The 22,244-nt window shown below is 51.9% G+C and overlaps 1 protein-coding gene across 2 annotated transcripts in view; it reads left to right on the plus strand.

Annotated features, from left to right (window-relative positions):
• CDC42BPB (CDC42 binding protein kinase beta) overlaps nt 1-22,244 on the plus strand; it is a 92,318-nt gene that overhangs the window by 43,325 nt on the left and 26,749 nt on the right. For both annotated transcript variants that reach the window (XR_012507328.1, XM_074364973.1), the window contains exons 4-14: nt 2,189-2,284; nt 4,120-4,268; nt 10,345-10,438; nt 12,188-12,388; nt 14,278-14,526; nt 15,886-15,965; nt 17,439-17,605; nt 17,688-17,807; nt 18,636-18,769; nt 20,077-20,319; nt 21,786-21,896. Coding sequence is in view for 1 of the 2 variants with exons in the window: in XM_074364973.1 (XP_074221074.1) it covers nt 2,189-2,284; nt 4,120-4,268; nt 10,345-10,438; nt 12,188-12,388; nt 14,278-14,526; nt 15,886-15,965; nt 17,439-17,605; nt 17,688-17,807; nt 18,636-18,769; nt 20,077-20,319; nt 21,786-21,896 (1,644 nt within the window). In the remaining variant the exon portion in view is untranslated. The remainder of the gene's footprint in view (nt 1-2,188; nt 2,285-4,119; nt 4,269-10,344; nt 10,439-12,187; nt 12,389-14,277; nt 14,527-15,885; nt 15,966-17,438; nt 17,606-17,687; nt 17,808-18,635; nt 18,770-20,076; nt 20,320-21,785; nt 21,897-22,244) is intronic.

Genomic DNA, 22,244 nt, shown 5'->3' on the forward strand with positions numbered 1-22,244 from the left:
TGGCACCGGCACGGGGTCTCACACCCACTTAGTGCTCAGCAGGTGCTGGTGGGCTGAGTCATCACCGCCCTGCAGCCACCTGGGCTCGAGAGGTGGGTGGCCTATGGCTCAGCCTCCACGTGGCCCCACTGCCTTCCTCCCCACCGGCTCCGCTGGTCCCCTCCCCGCCCTCACCCCCAGCCCCCCCTTTTCATGTTGTCACTGGCTCGTTGGCCGACACGGGAGACTCACTGAAGCAGTTCTCCTGTGGGAAAATAGGTAGCTGCTGCCCCAGGAAATTTGAGGGAGGAATAAGGTGTTTGAGGAAAGAAATACCGACAGCAAATTCTGTTCAGGTTTATATTCATATAGAAGTGACTTATGAAAGAAGGTAACTGAGCCATAATTAACATGACTTGTTGTGTTAACCTCCGGAGTGAAGTGTGTGTGTGTGAATTTGTTAAATTATAAAAATTCTACGGTTAGGGAGAAGTGATTCTCACCTTACCATATTGGTTAGTACCTACCCAGTTGTCGCGGTGAGTGAGCGCATTTTGAGAGTCAGTATTGTTTACTCTCAGTCTAGGTAACACAGATCCTGTTTAATTGGCATGCTCAGCACTAAGTCCAAGAATGTTTACTAATCGTAATGGTTATCCTAGAATGTGTGTGGGTACGTGTGTGTGTGTTCGCACGTGTGTGTGCATATGTGAAAGAGATAAAAAGTGTAATGTAGATACATAGATACAATACTGGTTGGGGTAATTTTTAAATTTGTATTTAATAGGCTATTTTAAACATTTAATTTCAAGATAATTGATTTCTAAAAATCAGCTTTAAAAGCACAAAGTCAGCAAGAGGTGGCCATGGAAAAGTCACTAGGCAGCGTTAAGTTCATAGCTTGTAGACCAGACTAGGCTTTTAGTTCATTTTATTGGGTCAGTGAAAAAACACTGAAAGCTTGCTCTTAAAGCAGAACTGCCGAGTGTGTGTGCTGCCTGTGGGCACTGCGCTGGCGACCCTGGGTCAGGAGCGGGCTTCACCCTGAGCTTTGAGTAGGCGGGTGCTGGGAACACGGGCCGCCTGGTGGCAGCAGTGTTGCAGGCGCTCAGGGTTCGGCCGCCCTCACCAGGCCTGGTTTGGGGTCACAGTGGTTCCAGAACCACTGATCTCCTCACACCTGGATGTTGTGAGCTGATGGGAGGCCCATGTAAATCCTCTCGTCTGCTTTAGTTCATAGAATGGGACACCTACCTCAATCACATTTTTGAAAGAAAAAACATTTTTAAAAATTTTAGAAAAAAAACATGTGGAAAACAAGCTCTGACTGTCAGCACGAGACTGCATGTGAGACGGGGCTCAAGGCCTGCGCGCTGGCGCTCCACTGGGCCTGCTGTTGTTTCTGTTCAGCTTTGCAAGTTGCAGATATAAGGAGTTGAAATTTTACGTGCTCATGAAAGAGGAAGTCTTACAATAATTATGCCAAAGACCTGGTTGCTTTCAAATACAGATTCCACCCGTGTACTAAAGCTCTTTTTAAAAAAACCTTAGCCTACAAGATGGCCTTTTACCTATGTGCTACAGGCCACACGTCTTCATAGCAGAATCCTGTTCCAGTTATGTGCATCAAATAAATCATGTACTGCAAATAGTCATGTTTCTTGGAAATAATCGACCCAGATCAGTAGTTCACATCAGTGAGCAGGTGTGTGCCTACCCTGCCAGCTGTGTGGCTCCTGAACTGTAGATTTGTGACAGGGGCTCCCGTGTGGGGCCGCCACACCACCGGCCACCCCCAGGGGGCCCTGGACACGAGGGCCCAGCTAGGAAGCTGTAGCTGAAGTGTGCACATCAGCCAGGTGGGATCTCAGGTGTTGGCCATGGAGGTGGCATGTGTGGAAGGGACAGTGGGAGCCAACAGTAGGGAAGTGAGTTCTGAGCAGCGCTGGGCGCAGTGGTTGGTGTAGGGGGTGGGAGGGGCTGGAGCAGGAAAGAGCTGAGGAGAGCAGATTGGAGCCGCCTGGGGGGAGATGAGGGTGCATCTGGTTCCCAGTGAGTCTGCGAGGCCAGGCTTCCCGCATCCTGGAAGGCGGGGATACTGTCTCCAGCGCGTCTGTCCCAGCGGGGCCCCTCTGCTCAGGACTGTGCTCTGCAGGGCACTGTTCCAGATGGACGGACACAGCCCGACTCTCTCCCTGATTCTTTACAGACGGCTTGCTTCCGGGAGGAGCGGGACGTGCTGGTGAACGGTGACTGTCAGTGGATCACCACGCTGCACTATGCCTTTCAGGACGAAAATTACCTGGTATGTGTGGGCACCAACAGCTTCAGGGCTCCATCATAGGGCATTTCACTGACATTTTTGACTCCTTTGTGCTGCCACTAAAAGATGAGCAAGACGCTTTGAAATTGAGGTGCTTAAATATATATTTGACAGATAAAACCATTGAACTACATTAAAACAAACCCCGTCGTGTTCCTCACAGTCTCTCTGCACACGTGCCTTGGTCGGGAACGCCACCGTTGGCCCAGCGGCTTCTGCCCGTCATTCCCGGGTCTGGGTCTGCGTGATGGTCCAGGCACAGGAGTGCCCTCCCTGGAGGGCGGCTCTGCTCTCTTTCTGCGCCCGTTACTCTGACGTCACTGTGTTCGTCTCTGGGCTTGCTTATGGTCCCTGTCCCTCCACCTGATGGCAGCTCCGTAGAGGAGGGGCCTGTTACCTGGAGGGAGCCGACAAGGTTGTTACTGAGAGTGAGTGAGTGAATGAGAGTCCTGTGTGCAAGCAGAGCTGTGCCAGGTGTGGGAGAGACAGCCGACGGCTGACACGGGGCTCTGGCCCTCCCAGCTCGCTGTGGGTTGCGGGGTGGGTGACAGAGCAGGGAAGCCTGGCTGAGGTGCCCGTGGGTGGGGAGGGGCAGGGAGATCCGGGAGGCCTCTGAGGAGGGGTCCATTGAGGTGGGTCTTGAAAGCTGAGTCTGAGGCAAGGTGAGAGGGTTGCGGGTAAAAACTGTTTGAGGGCAGGAGTCTAAAGTGAGGGCGTCTCCCCCTTCCTCAGGTGGATGAGTTTCCTTTCCTGGGAGACCCTGCAGCCTCCTTTTAAGGTCATGGCTCAGAGTCCAGTGGCTCGGACTCACCTCGCAGCTCTGCCACTGGCCTTTCCTCACCTATAGACCGCGAGCGTGACTGCCTGGGCGGGGCTGCTCTGAGGACTCAGGGACCCGACGGGCGTGGGGTGTAGAACCAGGGCACCGCACGTCGTGGCTGCACACTGAGCAGCAGCTGTCAGTATGAGGATCTCAGAGCAAACGAGGCAGTGCTGTTTCTTCTCTCTTCCATCAGCTGAAAGCTAACTGCTCAGACCCGAGCATCCCTCTCTTAAAAGGAAACTGGAGTCAGAGAAGGCAGTTCCTGCTGGACAGCGTCTCCAGCGGGCTCTGTGCTCAGTGGCCCAGCAGCGGGGTGTTGGCTGCCCCTGACTCTGGCTGTGCCCCTTTGGCCTGCAGGTGTCCCGCTGGGTCTCCACAGCCCCAGGCTTCCTCCATCACAGCCTTCAGAGCCATCCAGAGCCGCTGTCCTTCCAGGGAAGGCTGCCCAGCGCCTCGGGCAGTGCCCCTCCTGTCACTGGTTTCTGCTCCAGCAGAAAGGTTCTCTGAGCCTTCCCTGGGGGCGAGCCCGGGAGCACTTACCTTTCAGTTGGTACCGGTTTTCTGGTGAGAGTTGCCAGTTCTGTGTGATTTTAGATCATTCACTTCCCTTCTGTGGTCCTGCATCCTCTTCCTGTGACAGCGGAGGCTGGAGAGATTCTCAAGCCCTGTAGACCTTGACGGACTCTTTCTTGTGCTTCCAATTCGGGTCACCAGCATTCAGGGTGCCTTCTCCAGTGTCAGATGCTTCAGGTGCCTTTTCCACTGATGGCGTGTACGTTATTCATTGAAATCTGTTCTCTGCCAGATACATCCCCTGAAGCATAGCAGTGTCCTGGCGCGTCTGGGGGGAGCCTGGGCGGCAGGCGCGGTGGGAAGCAAGCCGTTGGTCCAGACTTGAGTTACAAAGCCTCCACGGTGGAAGCTGGCCCTTTAGTCGTTAGGTTTGGCTGTGACTAAATATTGTGTTCTCTGCCCTTCCCTTCCCCGTTTGTAGTACTTAGTCATGGACTACTATGTGGGTGGCGATTTACTGACCCTGCTCAGTAAATTTGAAGACAAGCTTCCAGAAGATATGGCAAGATTCTACATTGGTGAGATGGTGTTGGCCATCGATTCCATCCATCAGCTTCATTACGTGCACAGGTAAGCTCCTTTTTATGTATTTTATGGAAGCCACATTTACTGTGTTAAAATATTCCTTTCAGAATTCCTGAGTCGTAGAGCCCGGGCTGCGGGCTCTCCTGAAAAGTCGGCAGCTAGTGGGCTCTCACTTTGGCTGTGGCCACAGTGCAGGATGCCTGACCGGGTCACTGCCTTCAGACCCCAGCGCCTGGCGCCCAGGACATTCCAGCTCCATGTGACCGTCGTGATGCTCTCTCTGTCAGCTGAAGTCACCTGCCTCTTGATATTTACCTGACACTGGCTCGTGCCCTCCCCTGCCTCAGGCACGCACAGAACACTCATGGAGGGATGGTTGGGTTGAGGAGAGGGGCTCACATCACAGCAATGGAGAGGACTTAAATAGAGTGTAACTGCCTCTTGAGTGTGCAGGGCGGGGTGGAGACTGGGGCAGGCCCCCCGCTCTCCTGGCCCTCTGCTGCCGGGCACCGGCCTGGGTGCTCGCCCAGCCTGCACCTCCACATCCGTTTCACTCTGCTCTTAAAGATGGCAGTGCAGGCCTGTAGGGCTGGAGCGGGGGTTGGTTTTGATTTGTTTTACTTTTATGAGAGTAATTTCATAGCAATAGCAAAAATCAGATAGTTGTATAGGACTTACAACAAAACCTGGGTCTCCAGCCCTGCCCCACCCTTGCCACAGTAACGGTTGACAACTTTTTCAGTTGTCTCTTCAACTTTTCGTTGCTACCTTCATAGTTCTAAATAACAGGCTTCAGTTGCTATTTTATTTTTTGTGGGGAGGGGGTTTAGATCACACCTGTTAAAGCAGATTTAACTCTTTTACTAAGTGCATGTCTCTCCCTCACCCCTCTCTTCTGCACACACTCTCAGACTTCCCTCTTCTGGTCCCAGCTGGTAAAATGCAGCTGACCCCCGAGCAACACAGGTTTGAGCTGCTCGGGTCCACTTATACACGGTTTCTTTCAAGCATGCACACTGTCGTGCTACGCGGTCTGCAGGTACGGGTTGCGGGGACGGAGGCCGACTACAGAGTCGTACTCAGATTACACTGCGCAGAGGGTTGGCGCCCCAACTCCGGTGTTGCTCAAGGGTCAGCTGTAGTAACTATTGGTTAAATCAGAGTTTGGCGTTTGTAATATAACGTGTAAATATTACAGATGAGCTTTGTACTATAAATGGTTATACTTCTTATAAAAGTTTTCGTTTCCTCTGGAGTTGATAATTTCCCTGTTTTTTCATTAGCTACTTTTCTATGCAGCTGTCACTAATTATCACCAAATGTCGTGACCAGATTCTAAAGCTGTGTGCATTCAGGCCCACCGGGTATCCTTGGTCTGCTGTCTTCCTGGCTCTGTCCTGTCTGTCTCCCCCGTTCCTCCCTGCCCTGGTGGTTCTCAATTCAGAGCTTTCTTTTCAAGTGGAGAGATCCCTTCCCATCTCCCTGGGGCTGGATCCCTTGTTTTCTGAGTCATGCGCCTTCCTTTCTTGGTTTGTTCTTTTGACTCGGGAGCACATACCCTCCAGTACTTGCTGGAGGAGTTGTGTGAGATCTTTTTTTTAAGATCAGCATCTTAGTTCCACTGCCTGACTGATAGGTTGCCCAGTGATGGAATTCTTGATGGGGAGTCCTCCTCTTGGGACTGGGATGGTGTCGTGCCTTCCGTGTTGCCGAGCCCTCACGGGTCCCCTGAGCGGACGTCATGGTCGGGCCGAGCCTTGAAGCCTGTCAAGGATTTTCCGAAGCAGCGCAGGTCCTGTTCCGAGGGGAGCGATGGCGCCCGGTGTCGGAGTGCCAGCCCTTCAGGTCCCGCCCCAAGTGTGACCTCGTTGCTCAGGGAGGAAGTGGAGGCCCTGGGAGGTGGGACACTCGCCTCGGCGCACGGCCCTGCTCAGGGTGCTGTGCGGCAGGTCCCCACGTCACAGGGAGCTGCCCAGTAGCAGTGCGGCTTCTAGGGTGATGCTGCTGGGGACAACGTGTCTTCTTTTTTCCTGTGTTCATTTCTGTCTCTGTGCCTGCTTTTGTGACAGTTATTATGGTTGTTTTTAATATTAGATTTTGTGCTCTTCTTGATAGAACTTTGCCTAATTCACAACAGAGAGGTGAATGTCTTTGTATTTGTCACAGATCTCCAAGGAAATTCATTTGACCAGCTCTTAAGTAGTTTATTCTTTCCTGTTTTCCCCTAATTAGAAAGCTTTCTCGTTTTCTTAATTGGTTCTGGAGAAGCTTTGCTCTGTCATTTAACCTCCGGACATAGTAGGAAACATTAAAATATGCAACTCAAAAACTTTGTCTCTCAGAGTCAACTCAGTGTTCAGGCTAAGTGCTTGAACGACTTAGTGTAAAACCAGAAAGCTGCATTGTTGCAGAGTTCACCACGTGGATTTTATAGGAAGTCGGTCCTTCCCCAGTCTCAGAGGGGCATTCTGTGAGCAAGCTCAGGCTACGTTAGGGGCCGGAGGCGAGCGGCCTCGTCGGCACAAGTGTCGCCACGGGTGGGCGTAACAAACGCAGTTCAGACTGCAGCCTTGGGCCCTTCTCCGAGGAAGGACGGGTACCATGGCGGCTGTGGGCAGTGCCCTCTGCCCCACTGGCTGGACTGGCGCATCGGTAGCTGGACCCCGGAGAGGCTCGCTGGGTGCAGGGAGCAGGCCACGCAGGTGGGTGCGGCTGGAAATGCCACATCCCTGGGAGAGCAGAGGGTGCGTCCACTGTGAACGAAGCAAGAACAGGTACAGTTTTAAGAGAAGGAATATTCAGAGAACAAAAAAAGTCTTGGAAAAGAAAAAACTAGGAAGTTGAGTAGAAGAGTGTGGAGTAGAATTAGAGGAACCAGGATGAAGACAGAAAACTGGGTGGGGGGCTTGGGGCCCCCCAGAGGGAGGGCCTGGAGTGGAAGGAAGCCTATCCCACCCCTGCACACACCCCCCACCCCCCGAACCTGGGGTGGGCTTTGTCGAGGGAGCCTCACAGGGGCAAGGGTGGAGGCTGGCACTGACGTGTCGCTCAGATGTGGGACGGTGGTGGACGGGCTGGGCCCCCCTCTCCTGCGTCACAGGAACAACAGGAGAGGAAGGTCAGGCTGCAGTCTGTCCACCACTGTGAACGGCCCCCACCCCCAGCCGGTTCCACCGTTTCAGTCAGCAGCACAGCAGCCGACAGAGAAGCGGCCTTCCAGGGTGACGGGACTGCTCCCCAGTGTGTGCCCTGCTGGGGCCTGACAGCACTGCCCTGCTGGTTTCCGAGGGAGCGCAGCTGGGTCATCCCGAGCAGGATGCGGCCCGCGGGGCTGTCAGCTCCTGGCCTGGCTGTTTCTTTCCAAGTGGAGAGGTCCCTGCTCACCTCCCTGGGGCTGCGTCCCTTGCTTTCTGAGTCACGTGTCTTCCTCTTTCTTGGTTCATTCCTGTGACTTCGGTGTGCGGGAGGTCGTGGTCGGCCCCCGGCGTGCCTCCTTCTTTTCCACACGCATGCCGAGCCCCGCGTGTGGGCCCCCGAGTGGCTCTTCTGCGGGTGGCCGGTTCCGTAGTTTCTAACATCTTGCAAATGTAAATGACGTGGTGATGAATAACCTTGTGTGTGTACCTTTCCATAGTGCCGGTGTGTCTCCAGGGTGAACTCCTGGAAGGGGGATCCCTGGATCAACAGAGGAGTAAGGTGTATATTAATTATATGCTGGCATTTTTAATTAGCTGTATTAGATGTTGCCAGTTTCCTTCCATAGAGAGTGTGCCTTTTTGTGTTCCCACCAGCACTGTGTGAAAGTTTCTTTTCAGCCTTGCCAACATGGTGTGTTTTTAAACTTTTGCCGTCTGATGGATGAGAGATGGTATATAGTTGGGTGTATTTTGTTTGGGTTTTTTTTTTGCCATTCTTGTGAACTTGAATGTCATTTTTCTGTCTTTCTGTGTGCGCCTTTGTGAGTTGTTTATTTCCTGCCATTTGCCCATTTCTCTAGATGATTTTTGGCTTTTTCCTTCAATTGTTAAATATTTGCCTTTTACCAGTAATTAATGTTGCAAATATTCTTTCCCAGTTTGCCATTTGTCTTTTGGCTTTGTTTGTTGTAGTCTTTTGCTGTGCAGATTTTTTTTTATGTATTAAATTTATTGGCCTTTTATTACATTACGATTTTGAGTCATAGTTAGAAGTCCTTTTTTTTAACCCCCAGAGAAGAAGAAAACCAATGTTCTCTTCTAGCAGTTTCAGGTTTCAGTGTAGATCGTGAGCCCTCTGGAGCTGTCCTGGTGCGAACAGTAGGTCTGGCTTTGTCTTGAGGCACGAGGCGCTCCAGTTGCCCCAGCGCCAGCTCATTGGTCTCTGCCCGCTGACTGGAGGTAACGTCTGTATTGGGAATATACTGAGTTTCCTCAGGTGGTCTGTTTCCGGACGGTCTGCTCCGTCCCCCCGTGGTCTTTCTCTGCCCCAGGACCACACTGTTCAGCTGTGGAGGCTCCAGATCAGGTGGGGCCAGTGTCCCCATCATCCCTCTTTCTCTGCAGTGTTTTTCTGGCTGCTCTTTGATGTTGATTGTTTCATGTGCACTTCAGTGTCAACTTGTCTGGCTCCAAAAAACAGGACGATGATTTTTGATGGGCCCTTTCATCTATAGATTCAGGCTTTTTTTTTTTTTTTAAACTTCTGGAAAGTTCTCTTGGTTGATAGTCTCAGGTTGTTTTATTGCTTTGATTTTGGAACACCTGCTGTGTGTGTTGCACCTTCTTTGCTGTCGTCCATTTCAGTGTCCAGCTACTTTCTCTCTGACCCTTTTCAGTCCTTTCTTTGTCTCATTTTTATTCTTCCAGGTCTTTCCCTCCCTTTCTTTGACGCCTTTCATTAGATTTTTATTTGAATTTATTCTCTTTTGGCATCTTATAATTTAGTCCTTATTTCTGTTAAAATTGTGTCTTTTTTTTCCATTTCTTTCCTGAATTAAATCAGTTCTTTTCATTTCTCTCTTTTTGTCTAGTTCTGTTCTTAGTTTTTATTTTCCTGACTTACTGAGAGATTATTTTGTTCTTTCATACTCCTGTTTATTTAAGGATATTTGTTTCAGTTTGGAGTGCTGGGCTAGAGTTTTCTTCTGCTTTGTTCGTGTTTTTTTGAGTAAGAGTTGTCATCATCTTTTGCTCACTTGTTTGTGAAGCCCACTCCTGTTGTTGAGTTGGTGCTCCCGTGTGTGTCTGCTGAGGGTGGTGGTCTGCCCAGTTCTTTATCCGTCCTCCTGCAGGTGGACGTTAGAGGATTCCACTTCGCAGCCGTTACAAGTTGTGCTGCTGAGAGTATCTCTGCACTCTTCTTGGTGAACATCTTCCTTTGCTTTTAATGTTTACGTTCCTGTTCACACTGTCCAGTCATATAAGCTTATTCTACCAGGAAAGAGGGCTGGTGCCTTAAAGTCAACCCTCCCGCCATGTTGGCAGGTGCACAGAAGAGCAGGTAGGACCCCAGAACCTCAAGTTCGCTTTCCTGTCTCCCTTTGCTGCTCTGTGATTGGACAGCCCCTGTCCTTGAGCTCCGGTGACTTCACCTGCAGGGCACAGCGTGGGGTCCACCCCTGGCCTGACTCCTTGACTCCTCACGTCTCCGTTCAGGTGTCTTCCTCCGTGGTCACTCCCGCCACACGGCGCTCTCTGTCCCTCCTCCTCCTTTTACGTTTCCTCATTATCTTCACAGCACTTACTGTGTGGGTTGCAGTCGGTGATGCTGAGACCACGTGCGTGTCTGTATTTGCATGCTTGTGTTCAGACACCTCAGCCAGTGTGAGGCTTTCTGATGGCGGGGCTGTGCGGGCTGGAGAGCAGCTCCTGGCCCAGGGAGATGCTCAGGAAGCACTGGTTAGTGGGGTGGCCGGGCAGGGACAGCACTGGCGTCTTGACCGCCGCACAGGCCCGCGCAGTGGGGTGGGGGTAGGGGGCTGCCGCCCTGCCCTCGGAATCATTGCCAGGCCGACCTCCCAGGCCGTGACAGCTGTCATGACTGAGGCTGGCGTTCCTTCTGCTGACCACTGCTAGTTAAGGGCTTTGACCTACCTGATGTGCTGCATGGAAATGGTTAATCTATGTGTTTATTTTACTAACAGAGACATTAAGCCTGACAATGTCCTTTTGGATGTGAATGGTCATATCCGCCTGGCCGACTTTGGATCGTGTTTGAAGATGAACGATGATGGAACTGTAGGTATTTTTGTTGGAGATTCTCCATGTGGTTTTGGGTCTTCCCTGAAATTAGAAGGGGCTCATTCACATTTTCAGTTTGAGATACAGTTAAGAAACCAAGTTTATAAACGTATATTAAGATAAGTCTATTTAAGAGCCAGTTGAAATTTTCTATTTTGAGTTTAAATATCTTTATTGCTTTTTATGTTTCCAAAAGTAATACATATGCCTTGTAAGAAGAGAGGCTGTCAGCTGGAAGCATGCCCACATGGCAGTGAGAGGCACTCTTGGGTCCTTTCTTAAAATGCTCTCAGGTGACAGACCTCAACTGTATAACAGGACCTCCTCATTTCTGTCTGGGGTGCGCAACTTCCTGTTGGTCAGGGGGTTCGCAGGTCCAGAATCGGGTCACTGGCACACAGGGTCCACGGGCCGGCGGGCACGCCCACTAGGGCAGGGGACACCCCTGGAATGGCTGTCACCTGGAGCCCGGGTGTGGGCCCTGGTCAGCTCAGCGCTTTGGCCGGCCGCTCCAGTGGGGCTGCCTGGCCTTAGGGCTTTGGCAGCATCTCTCCTGGGGCCCTTGTCAGGTTTAGTCTTGGATGTTTGGGAGTCTTCTCCTTCAAAGCCAACACCACCACAGAGTCTAAGGTAACTGCTTCTCCAGAGGAGACGGTCCCTTCTCTTCTATGAGCTTTCAAGCAGCAGTAAGGGAACCCATAAAACTGGCGTCACTTAACGGTGTTTTTTAAAGGAGCGCAGCCATTTACTCGCTTTCTCTCCACAAAGCCAGTCTCTCTTATTTCTAAAGGTCTCGGCAAAGTGCTGATTGACGTATTGGTGCTATTCCCAGACGCAGCCTTCTAACGAGGGGATGTGGCCGGAGCGTTGTTGCCTTCCCCACCGGCCTGGTACCCCTCATGGTGGACACTCACCTGGGTTATTTGTCACCCGGCAGCCGGCTCCCTGCTGGTTCGCTCAACCGGGCTCGGGGGTGCGCGGCCTGAGGGAGAGTCTGGCCCTTCCTGGGACCGAATTCTTGACTGTTGTTTGTGTCCTGCTCGACCTTCAGTCTCACAGGCCCCGCACTCTCCCTGTGCTCTGAGACCAGTCTGGCTTCCCAGCTTCCCCAGCCCCCTTGCTTTCTCCATGGTGGTGGCTGCTGTCACTGACTGCACCTCTGCTTAGAAATGTCGCTGTGTCCAGGTCCGTGCCTGCTCGTGGCGACAGCTGAGGAACTGATCTTTCCCTTTAGGGGCCTTAGCCTCCCAGTTCCTCGTCTCGGGAGTACCTCGGCTCCCGGCTGGTACTTCCAGGTGCTCCTTTTGGGAGGCCAGAGGGTAGGCCATAGGTGAGCAGCCTTAGCTTCCCCTGGGAGCATGTTAGCCCAGGTGGTCTCCATGCACGTGAAAGTCTGGGAAGGGCTGGCCTGGATGCCAGTGGTCCCTGGACCGCACTTTGAGTAGCGATGGAGAAGGTGGGACTGTAGCACCATTTGGGGGCTGTGGTGAGCATCTGAGCATCTGAAGACCCAGCGTGCTGCAGGAGAGCCTTGTGCAATCTGGAGACTGCCCCGTGTTTAGCGCTGCAAAAAGAACATTTATTTGCATCAAATTTTGAATTACTTGGTTTTTTAATCTTGGTCATGTGCCAGTTTTATTCCATGATTATTTCATCATCTGTAGTCCCTGTTTTAGAGAAAGTAGCTAGAAATGTAAAATTAGAGATGTCACCGGGTTTCCCTTCAGCAGCACCCTCTACCCAAAGGTCCAGTCCTCCGTGGCCGTGGGCACACCTGACTACATCTCGCCGGAGATCCTGCAGGCAATGGAGGACGGCATGGGCAAGTACGGCCCTGAGTGCGACTGGTGGTCCCTGGGCGTCTGCATGTACGAGATGCTTTATGGAGAGACACCCTTTTATGCAGAGTCCCTCGTGGAGACCTATGGCAAGATCATGAACCACGAAGTAAGACATCGCATTTCCACGCCCTATTCTGTACTGGTCCCGAGGTGCAGGCCCAGAAACAGGGAGAGCAGTGAGAGGGGGCGGCACTGGGGGAGAGACGGTGGGGTTGGAGCAGGCTGGTGGCAGCCAGACAGGAATCGGGGGATTCAGGAGGTTTGGAAGGTAGACTCCGTGCAGGCTGAGAGGCGGGTGTGCAGGAGGGCAGTTCAAGGGTGACCCCTCTCTGGCTGAGGGTGATGGGGCCCACTGGTCAGAATCCCTACAGGGGAAGTGGCTTCAGTAGGAAGGTGCGGGTGCCCGTGTGACCGTGTGGAGTGGGACTTGGTGCTTGGGGGGCCAGCTGGGCACCTTGACCTTCAGGTCTGGATTCCTCAGTTAGAGGCCAGCTCCGACTCTCCTCCCTGTTCGCCTGGACGTCAGCTGTCACAGACAGATCACACATGTCAGTGTAGTAGTTGTCTTAATCCTTTCTTGATCCTGTTTCTTTTCCTCTTATTTTTTACTTTTCTCAGTTGTTCATTTTTGTCTTCAGTGTTGCTTTCTTCTGTCTTCCGTTTTCTTTTAATTATTTCCTCTTCCATCTCATATTTTTCTCTTTTTTTTCCTTTATACTACACATCAGATGTGTTCCTAGTGCAGTTCCATCCTCTCTGCTGTAGTGTTGTGTCCCCGCCTGCTCTGGGACGCGCTCTCAGCCCGGAGGCCCCCCCTTGTGTGCTGCTTGTCCTCCCCCGCTCGAGCAGAGAGTGTGTTAATACTAAAGTGGTAAATGGTCTTCCACTCAACTCTGTGTCAGAGCAAGTCATACTCTACAAAAACAAAACCACTTTTCCCAAAATAGAAATAAATTTTTTCATTTATAAGTGAATACATACTTACCATAAAACCTTCAGACAGTGCAAAAATGTGTACAGTAGGTGGTGACAATCAGCCCGTCTTCCCAGGGATACGCGTGGTTAAGGCAACAAATAGGACTTGTTTAATTCTCAGAGCCTGTAATTACTGCGTGCTTCCACCCACGAGGCCGGTCCAGCAGCCTTCGTGTGGTCGTTCATTTACTCTTCACAGCAGCCCCATGAAGCAGTGCAGAGATCACAGAGGTCAGGCCCACTGTGCCTGCATGTGTGGCCTTGGCCTTGTGGACGTAAGCTACCGGGTTGGGGGTGGGGTGTATTTAAAGAAGTGGCATCACACCACATGCGGCCAGATTTCTTGGTCATCCTTCTACTCAGTGCTCGGAGCTGGACCTATGTGTGTGTGTATGTGGGTCTGTGTGTGTGTGTGTGTCTGTGTGTGTGGGTGGGTGTGTGTATGTGCGCGTGTGTGTGGGTGTGTGTGCTTGTGTGTGTGTGGGTGTGTGGGTGTGTCTGTGTGGGTGTGTCTGTGGGTGTGCCGTATCTTTTTAACAAGTCCCTTTCTGATGAGCATGTAGGCAGTTTTCAGTTTTCTTGGTCAGGATGCAATGGCATCGTGAACACGTTACATCTTCTCTTTGTGACGGCCTCTCTAGAGGTAAGTTTTAGAAGTGGAGCTGCTACAGCTGTTGGCAGAAATGCCTTCTGGAAGGCGGTGCCAGCTTCTGTTCCCGCCCACAACCTGTCCTCAGCGTTCTTTGCCACCTTGACAGGTGAAAAAACGTATCACCGCTTTAACTTACGTGGGTTGTGGTAACACGTCTGCTGTGAGTGCAACCAGCAAGTCTAACGATTTTCATGGTCGCCTTTCCAGAACTTCCGTTTCATTAGCTTTGGTTGCATTTGGCTACCATGAAGTAAGAAGTGATCGTTGCTTTGGAACTGTTTCTGTTTTGTCTCTGGTGATGTCTGTGCACCTTAGATATTCCTGAATGTTTTAATCGCGTGTCCCCTGATTGCTCCCATCCCTTGCAGGAGCGGTTTCAGTTCCCCTCCCATGTCACCGATGTGTCTGAGGAAGCGAAGGACCTCATCCAGAGGCTGATCTGCAGCCGGGAGCGCCGACTGGGCCAGAACGGGATCGAGGACTTCAAGAAGCACGCGTTCTTTGAAGGACTGAACTGGGAAAACATACGGAACCTGGAAGCACCTTACATCCCGGATGTGAGCAGCCCTTCCGACACATCCAACTTCGACGTGGACGACGACGTGCTGAGGAACGTTGTAAGTGGGGCCGCGGCGTCCCGGGAGGGCTGCGTGTCGGCGGTGCCACGCTGGGGGCCGCCCGTCCCGATGAGGAGTCAGAGAGCTGTGTGCCCTGAGAGACCTGTCAGCTGTCTCGAGAAAGGCACCTTCTTTTCCAGCCTTCGGCCTGGTCCTTAATGTCCCTTTTTAAAAATGATGAATTACTCAATTTGAGTAAAATCAAGTCAAGTAGCTATCTTGTTTTAGAATTCATCAGATATACTTCCACTTTTATTTTCATGGCACTTTGTACGTTTGCAAGGCGGTGTTGTGTATGTTACCCTGTTAGGGCTTCACTGCTGCCCTGTTAGCACTGTCAGGACCCGGGCTGCAGCCCCCCAGGTGCTGTGTGGGCCTCTGAGTTCCCAGCCCTTCTCAGGGTCGCTGTGCGCAAGACCATGTTCTGTCCTCCCACCATGTCGTGTCTTCACGTGTGCATGAGCGGAGGTCAGGAGCCACTGTGTACATGTAGATTTTGTCTTTTACTGGCTAAGATCACGGGTTTCTCAGGTTGGGTCCTGGCCTGGGGCCCGTCTGGTGTCTGACCTGGTCTGACGGGACTCTGATTGGCCCTGGGGAGCTCTTCTCCTACGCTGCAAATCTACTTTGGTCTCATCACCCAGCCTTATTTGTCTGTAAGTGTGTCTTTGCTGGGGGATAGAGAAACTGAGGTTTGACCAAGTAAGAGAAAAATCTGATTACTCCTCAGTTGAGAGACTTTTTCTTAATAAAATAAGAGCTGAACTTTAGACAACGTGGAGAAAAGACTGAGATGAGTGTTATCGTTGTTGAAAGGATTTTTCCTGGACTTCAAGGAAACTACTTACACACTGCAGTTTCCCAGATAAGTAAGTTTAGTTTTGCTTTTAATAAAGAAGGACCTTCAAATTAAAAAACAAGGTTGTAAGAAAGTTACCTGAAGTAGTCTCCCCTGGGGTTCCAGACCTCTTGTCTGCCTTTGGCCCCTGTTTCAGGCCAAGAACCGCGAGCCCCAGCCTCTGCCCCACATCTCCCCAGGGTCGCAGTGAGCAGTGGGTCCTGCCGCGGGGAAACTGGTGGTCACCAGCCTGATCCAGGTTCGGCCTGGGCCATTGTCATCCTCATAGGCGGCGCATGTGTCCCCTCGGCTGCGCTGCCCGCTGGCCAGAGTCAGGAACGAGCAGTGGCTGCGCCAGTGCTCGGCTCCCGTGCGGGCCGTGCCGCAGAGCCGGCCTTCCGGAAGGCTGCGAGAGTCTCCCTGGTTCACGCTTGCTTTCACTGTCACAGTGACAGTCTTTCTTCTTTGTTTCTGGTTTGTTTGAACGTAATTTCCTTTATGCTGTGTGTGCTTTTATGCAGGAAATACTGCCTCCTGGCTCTCACACAGGCTTCTCTGGGTTACATTTGCCGTTCATCGGTTTCACGTTCACAACAGAAAGGTATGTCTAGGTTTACCGTTCCCCAGGCCCAGCCTTCCCCTGGGGAGACAGCGAGGGCGTGCTGGCAGTCTGAGGTGGGGATGGCCTGAGGGAGCATCCAGTGGGCTTTGTCCTTTGAAAGTGCACACCTGCCTTTGCACACGGTGACATTTGGCAGGGTCGCAGGCTTTGTCCATACAGGGCCTAAGTAGAAACAGTTTAGGCTTTGTGGTTTCTGTTGTGTATTCTTTTTTAAACAACCCACTAAAAATGTGGAAACCATTCTTAGCTCATAGGAGGTTCAGGAGCAGACTTGGGGGGACTTGGCCGCTGGCTGATCCCTGACCTCTAGGCCGCAGAACATTGGTGGCCACAGCCAGCAGCGCGGTGCCGCCGTGCTCAGCTGGGCCGTCCCCATACACTGAACGCTCCGAGAGCCCCAGCCCCATGTGCTGTCTGCATCTGCAGGCCTGTCTTGAGTGGCCCTTATGGGGCCGTGTTGCCTGAGGAGCTCTGACTTGCTTTTCAAAGGAAACCGGCCAAGCGGAGAGGTCTTGAGAAGAAAGGCAGGAGAAATACAACAAATGGAACTGCCACGGCTCCTGAAACCAGGGCACCGAACTGGACTCAGGGCTGCTCTGGCCACTGGTGCCTGAGCTAATGGAAAGTCCTTCAAAAGAGGGTTACTTCTGCTCAAGTGCATAGAAACTCTCTTTGGGTGTGAGAGGCCAGAGCTAAACAGCACTTAAGCCAAAGTGACGGCTGATGCCTGCTAGCCCAGAGGCAGCGTCCGGGATGTAGTGGGCTCCTGAGTTGTGAATTCCTCCTGCAGAGGCTCTCGACCTTTCTGCTGCATTGCAGCTCACTAGGTGTTTATCCCACCTGTGGGTCCCACCTGGTGGGTTGGGCCCTGGGATCTCCGCCCTGAGTGGCCCGGCAGGGGCAGTGCACACACTCTCAGGCCGCCCCTGAGAGTAACTAGTCCCAGGGTTAAGCCCTGTCGTGGCTGCGATCTGTGCGTCAGTGTGCACCTGCGCGCCAGAGAGCAGCTCAGCTCTGCCGGGCCAGGTGCCGGTTCTGAGGGGGCCGTACAGGCTGTTCAGTCTCCCGGGGACGATAGGCTCCAGGAGTTGGACACATTGTCCCCAGCCGGTGCAGAACCAGTGAGGCCCCACAAGCCCGGCTCCTCGCATGGAACTCCTCTCTGCGTGTGTCGTTAAGTGTAGGCGATGGTTCGGACGTCACACTCCCCTCCCTGGTGGAGGTGCCTTCTTTGACTCGCTCTGGGGGCATGTCCCTCTCCGCTGCCCGCTGTCACCCCATCCCGTGCACTAAGGGCGACTCTAGTGTTGGTTCCATAGACAGTGGCCTTTTCACAGGCATTTTTGTTTGCCAATTTTAAAAGACTTATCTTTTACCTCAGGAAATTTTTAAGTGGTAACGAAATCACTGTAAATTCTCAGTAGATCAGCAACCATGTTGCTGTATTTGCAGCTGTTTTTCTGACCGAGGCTCTCTGAAGAGCATAATGCAGTCCAGCACGTTAACCAAAGACGAGGGTGTGCAGCGGGACTTGGAGAACAGCTTGCAGGTTGAAGCCTATGAAAGACGGATCCGGAGACTGGAGCAGGAGAGACTGGAGCTGAGCAGGAAGCTGCAAGGTGAGTGCCAGCCTCAGCCCCCGCGCCTCGGGCTGTCTGCAGGCGCTGAGCACCTGCACTCACACCCTGTCTCCACCCCCAGAGTCCACCCAGACTGTGCAGTCCCTCCATGGCTCCGCCCGGGCCCTGGGCAGCTCAGCCCGTGATAAAGAAATCAAAAAGCTAAATGAAGAAATCGAACGTTTGAAGAATAAAATTGCAGGTAAGTAAAACTTCTTAGTCTCTGTTCTTGGGCATTAATCTCTGCAAAGAAAATCTTCAGAGTTGTTTTCATCAAAAAGGAAAGCAGGAGAAAGAGCTTAAACCTTAGCAAACTTGTTTAGAGTTCTCGTATTTTGCCAGTTTGTAAAAATTGTTTCTCCAACTTGCTTAACTCTAATAATGTAATTTTATAGTTATAGCTAGAATCAGTTCCTAGTATTATTATCCTTAAACTCTCATTCCTTTGTCTTAATTCTCCTGTTTGTGGCTCCGAGACGGAATTGCCGTAACTCATTTCTTTCTGGCATTTCTGTCGGTGGCTGTGCTTACTTTTCAGTCTCTTGGGTGCCAGGTCTGTTGTCACCGTCCATCTCTCTTGGTTCCTAGGTTATGAAAGCTTCCAAAGGGCATCCGTTAGGTCTTAATCCTTAACCTGACTTGTGGGGTGGCGCTGCAGTTGACGCTGACTCATCAGACCTGGCTCAGCTGCCTGCTCTGTGTCTGGAATCCCAGCTCCCTGATCCAGAAAAATGCTTTGGCTGAGTCCTTTAATCACTCATACCTCGTCACATACTGTGGGTACACCGTGCTGGCTTACGTGGCTCAGCAGGGACGAACAGACAGGCTCCCGGTCCCGGGGAGAGCGCACGGCAGCAGTCCAAGCAAAGTCAGTGCTCACGGGTGCAGGTGGCCGCACGGGTGTGAGGGAGAAAGTCAGAAAGTCTCTAAGCAACAGAGTGTTAGGAGCCATTAAATAATTCACTGTCAGTGAGTGGGATAACAAAGTTTTGCATCTAAAGGAACACAATTTATTTTCACTTTTGCTCAGATTCAAATAGGCTCGAACGACAACTCGAGGACACAGTGACTCTTCGCCAAGAGCATGAGGACTCCACGCTTCGGCTGAAAGGCCTGGAAAAGCAGTACCGTGTGGTGCGGCAGGAAAAGGAGGAGTTTCACAAGGTGGCCGAGGCTTGGTTTGTGTGAGAAGCATTTGCGTGGGTGTGCAGAATGTGTGAGGCTGGGTTTGGCAGACATTTGAAGACCCCCTAGGACCCCGGCCAGCGCTGCCTGCAGCTCCTAAGGAGCAAGGCTGGGCCTGGTTCCCACGCAGCTGCTTCCAGGCTGCGGGTGGCCCATAAGTGGCTTGGCTGCAGGGGGCACACACTTTCCAGTCGTCATCTTTAATCTCCTCCACACCCCTCCTGAGTTGGCGGTGTCTCCCCTCGTGACAGTAAGGACCTGGTGATTCGGAGGACTTGCCTGCGTCCTAGGCCAGGGTAGCTGACCCATCTGGCTGAGGGTGCTTGTCCTCACCCAAGCCAGGGTCCTCGCCCTTCCTGCTCAGCCAGGCTGTCCTCAGCCACCTGCAGTTTTGATAGCTGGACCTTGTAAAAGAGACCATAAAAATGAGGGTGACGCCCCCATAACTCCTTTATAAATTTGGTTTTCAGTAAAATACGTCAGACTACGTGCTCAGGTGCCAGTATGTTCACCCCACAGTTAGGATCAAGTTTCCTGAAGTACGTCCATGTGTGACACTTAGTCGGTGACTCTGTAGTTTGTGATCTGTTTTCTAAAATGTTCCCGTGGCGTCCCAGCCCCTGCAGTGCTCTGTCTGGGACGTGCAGTGTGGGTGGAGAACCTGGCACTGAGTGGGCCCGGGAGGCCTCTCCTCCCCTGGGGGAGCTGCTCATCAGCCTGCTCAGATCCTGGGCTTCCAACCGCAGTGGCTGGGCAGTCCGGTTGTTGAGGGGTGGTCAGCGCAGCCAGCACTGAGGTGGGGAGGTCAGCGCACCCAGAGGGACAGCCAGCAGCTGGAGCTCAGGCTCTAGTTAACTGTTTCTGCACAATTCTGTCCTTTGATTGAAACCTTAGGCATTTTCACATATATTGTGTTCTTTTCTGATCCTGCCATGTGTAAGTAACTGTAGAGTGGCGACCACATTCATGCTTTATCTACTTGTGTGATTGTGGGTAACACAGGGGAGAGGTCAGAATTCCTGAGCCAGACTTGCCTCTGTGAGCAGGCTGCTCCTCTCGTGGGGGGGCCTCACCTGAGCACAGGTGGGCTGCTTCAGGCTGCACGTGGCTGTGCTTGAGCAGAGCGAGGGGCTTCTCCCCAGAAGGTCAGTTCTTGGCCTGTGGCAGCAGTCTGTAACCAGCGTTTGCTGTCACTTTTAACCCCTTAGTGCAGTGGGCAATGGTGCCTCTACCCGTCCAGGTCTCTGTCAGGCAAACCTGAAACATCTGTAACTCTTTGTGTTCAGCAACTGATCGAAGCTTCAGAGCGACTGAAGTCCCAGGCCAGAGAACTCAAAGATGCCCACCAGCAGCGAAAGCTGGCCCTGCAGGAGTTCTCGGAGCTCAATGAGCGCATGGCCGAGCTCCGCTCCCAGAAGCAGAAGCTGTCCCGGCAGCTGCGGGACAAGGAAGAGGAGGTGGAGGTGGCCATGCAGAAGATCGACTCCCTGCGGCAGGAGGCCCGCAGGTCCGACAAGTGCAGGAAGGAGGTAGCTTCTCAGGGGCTTTGGGGCTGCACTGATGGGACTTCGGGCGACCTTAGTGAACTGTCTGCGTGCTGGGCTGCATTACATAAATCCCTGTAAAACATCTTAAATTTCACATGAAGCCAAGTGAGTCTCTCTGCCAAGCATTTGTTTTGTAGTTCTCAGCCCTTGATACCTATTTGTGAAATTATTGAAAGAGGTTGCTATAGTATTAAACTTCTAAAAGTTCCTTTTTAAAGCAAAATGGAGGGTATCCACGTTGTGTGCTGTGGCATGGCTTCAGCAGACGTGAAGACTAGAAGCAAGTGGACGACACACACGTCTCAGCCTAGAGACTTCACGTCAGCTGCCTTAGAGCAGCGGGTCTGAGGCTTGGGTTTCGGGGCGTCTTTACATTTAAGAAGTCACTGAAGCCCCAAAGAGCTTTTGTCTGCGTGGGTTATAGATCTTAATGGTTACCATATAAGGAATTAGAACTGAAGAAGTTTTCAATGTAACAGACTATTTACATGTTCAGATAAGTAACATTTTTTGAGTTTTTTTTTTTTAATGTGGTGAGTGGCAGTTTTAACATTTTTGTGCTTTTCTTTAATATCTGATTGAACAGAAAGCAGCTGGGTTCTTGTGTGTGTTTTTGCATTGTCTGTAGTGACACATTTTTGGGGGAAGAAAGCCCAGCTCCTAAGATAGGTAATTAGAAGAAGAAGGACCTTGCAGACCTCCTAATAGGGTCTCAGGACCCCACTCGAGAACTGTTGCCTTACGTAATTCCCAGTGTTCAGCTGTTAACAGGCACGTATTTTCAGCAGGCCTTCCTTGAAGGTGCTGTTAGGATCTGCCTGGTATGCTGGGTGGGGCAGCCCAGAGGTACACACTGTTGTTCCTTTCATGTTCGGGGCTATTTGTCCTTTGGCCTCAAAATGCCAGTTTGTTTTCTTCTTAGTTTGTTTTGTAGCCCAAATACATCTGTAGTTGTAGCCAGCTGTAAGTCAACTTAGTGAAGGCCCTAACTGAGCGCTACCGTTCCAGTTGTGGACGAAGTGATGAGATGTCTGGGCGTTGCTTTAAAATAATTAGGGAGTGGATGTACGGCCTAGGAGTTGGGCTGGGTTGCTACCTGTCGATGCTGGGTGATGGTCCGTGGGGTTCCTGCACTCCTCTCTACTTTTGTGTATGTTTGCAATTTTACATTTAAAAAGAACTAGAATCTGTGTTCTGTAGATTTCAGAAGTACTTGTTTTCACAAAACCAGTATACTTTCTTGAAATTTAATCTCAAAGTATCCATTTAAACTGGAATGTAAACTTACTTTGTTACTAACCAGCCATTCCAGGGAAGCCCTGAAGTGTGTTTCTCAGCCTTTAGCTTGTGATAAACTCTGATGGAGAGTGAGGAACTGCATCTTAGGGTGAAGAGCTGAGTGCCGCTGGGGCTCGCGGCGTGTGGGTAAAGCCATGCTCTCTCTCTAGCTGGAAGCCCAGCTCGAGGACGCCGTCGCCGAGGCCTCCAAGGAGCGCACGCTGCGTGAGCACAGCGAGAACTTCTCCAAGCAAATAGAAAGTGAGCTCGAGGCCCTCAAGGTAGTGCCTCTTACTGAGAGGACAAACCGTTACCCATAGTGACTCCTGCAGGGAAATCATCACGCTCCTCAGGGCAGAACCACACCCAGGACGGTCCCAGACGACAGCCAGGAGAGGGTGGGGGGCGGCGGGATGTGAACCTGATGGGAAAGCTTTTCGGTAGCGTTTTGCTTTTACAAGCCAGACTCCTTGATTTTGTTCCTTGTGCACGTGTTCCCAGCAGTATTCAGTAGGCCCTGGAGAACTAGCACCTGACACTTTGTATGTGTCGTGGGTGTGTGGATTCAATGGCGTCCATTCCTGGAAAAGTTCCTTACAGACTGGTCGTCTGTGGCCAAAGGGGGCAGG

Source organism: Camelus bactrianus, chromosome 6, assembly GCF_048773025.1.
Source record: "Camelus bactrianus isolate YW-2024 breed Bactrian camel chromosome 6, ASM4877302v1, whole genome shotgun sequence".
NCBI lineage: Eukaryota > Metazoa > Chordata > Mammalia > Artiodactyla > Camelidae > Camelus > Camelus bactrianus.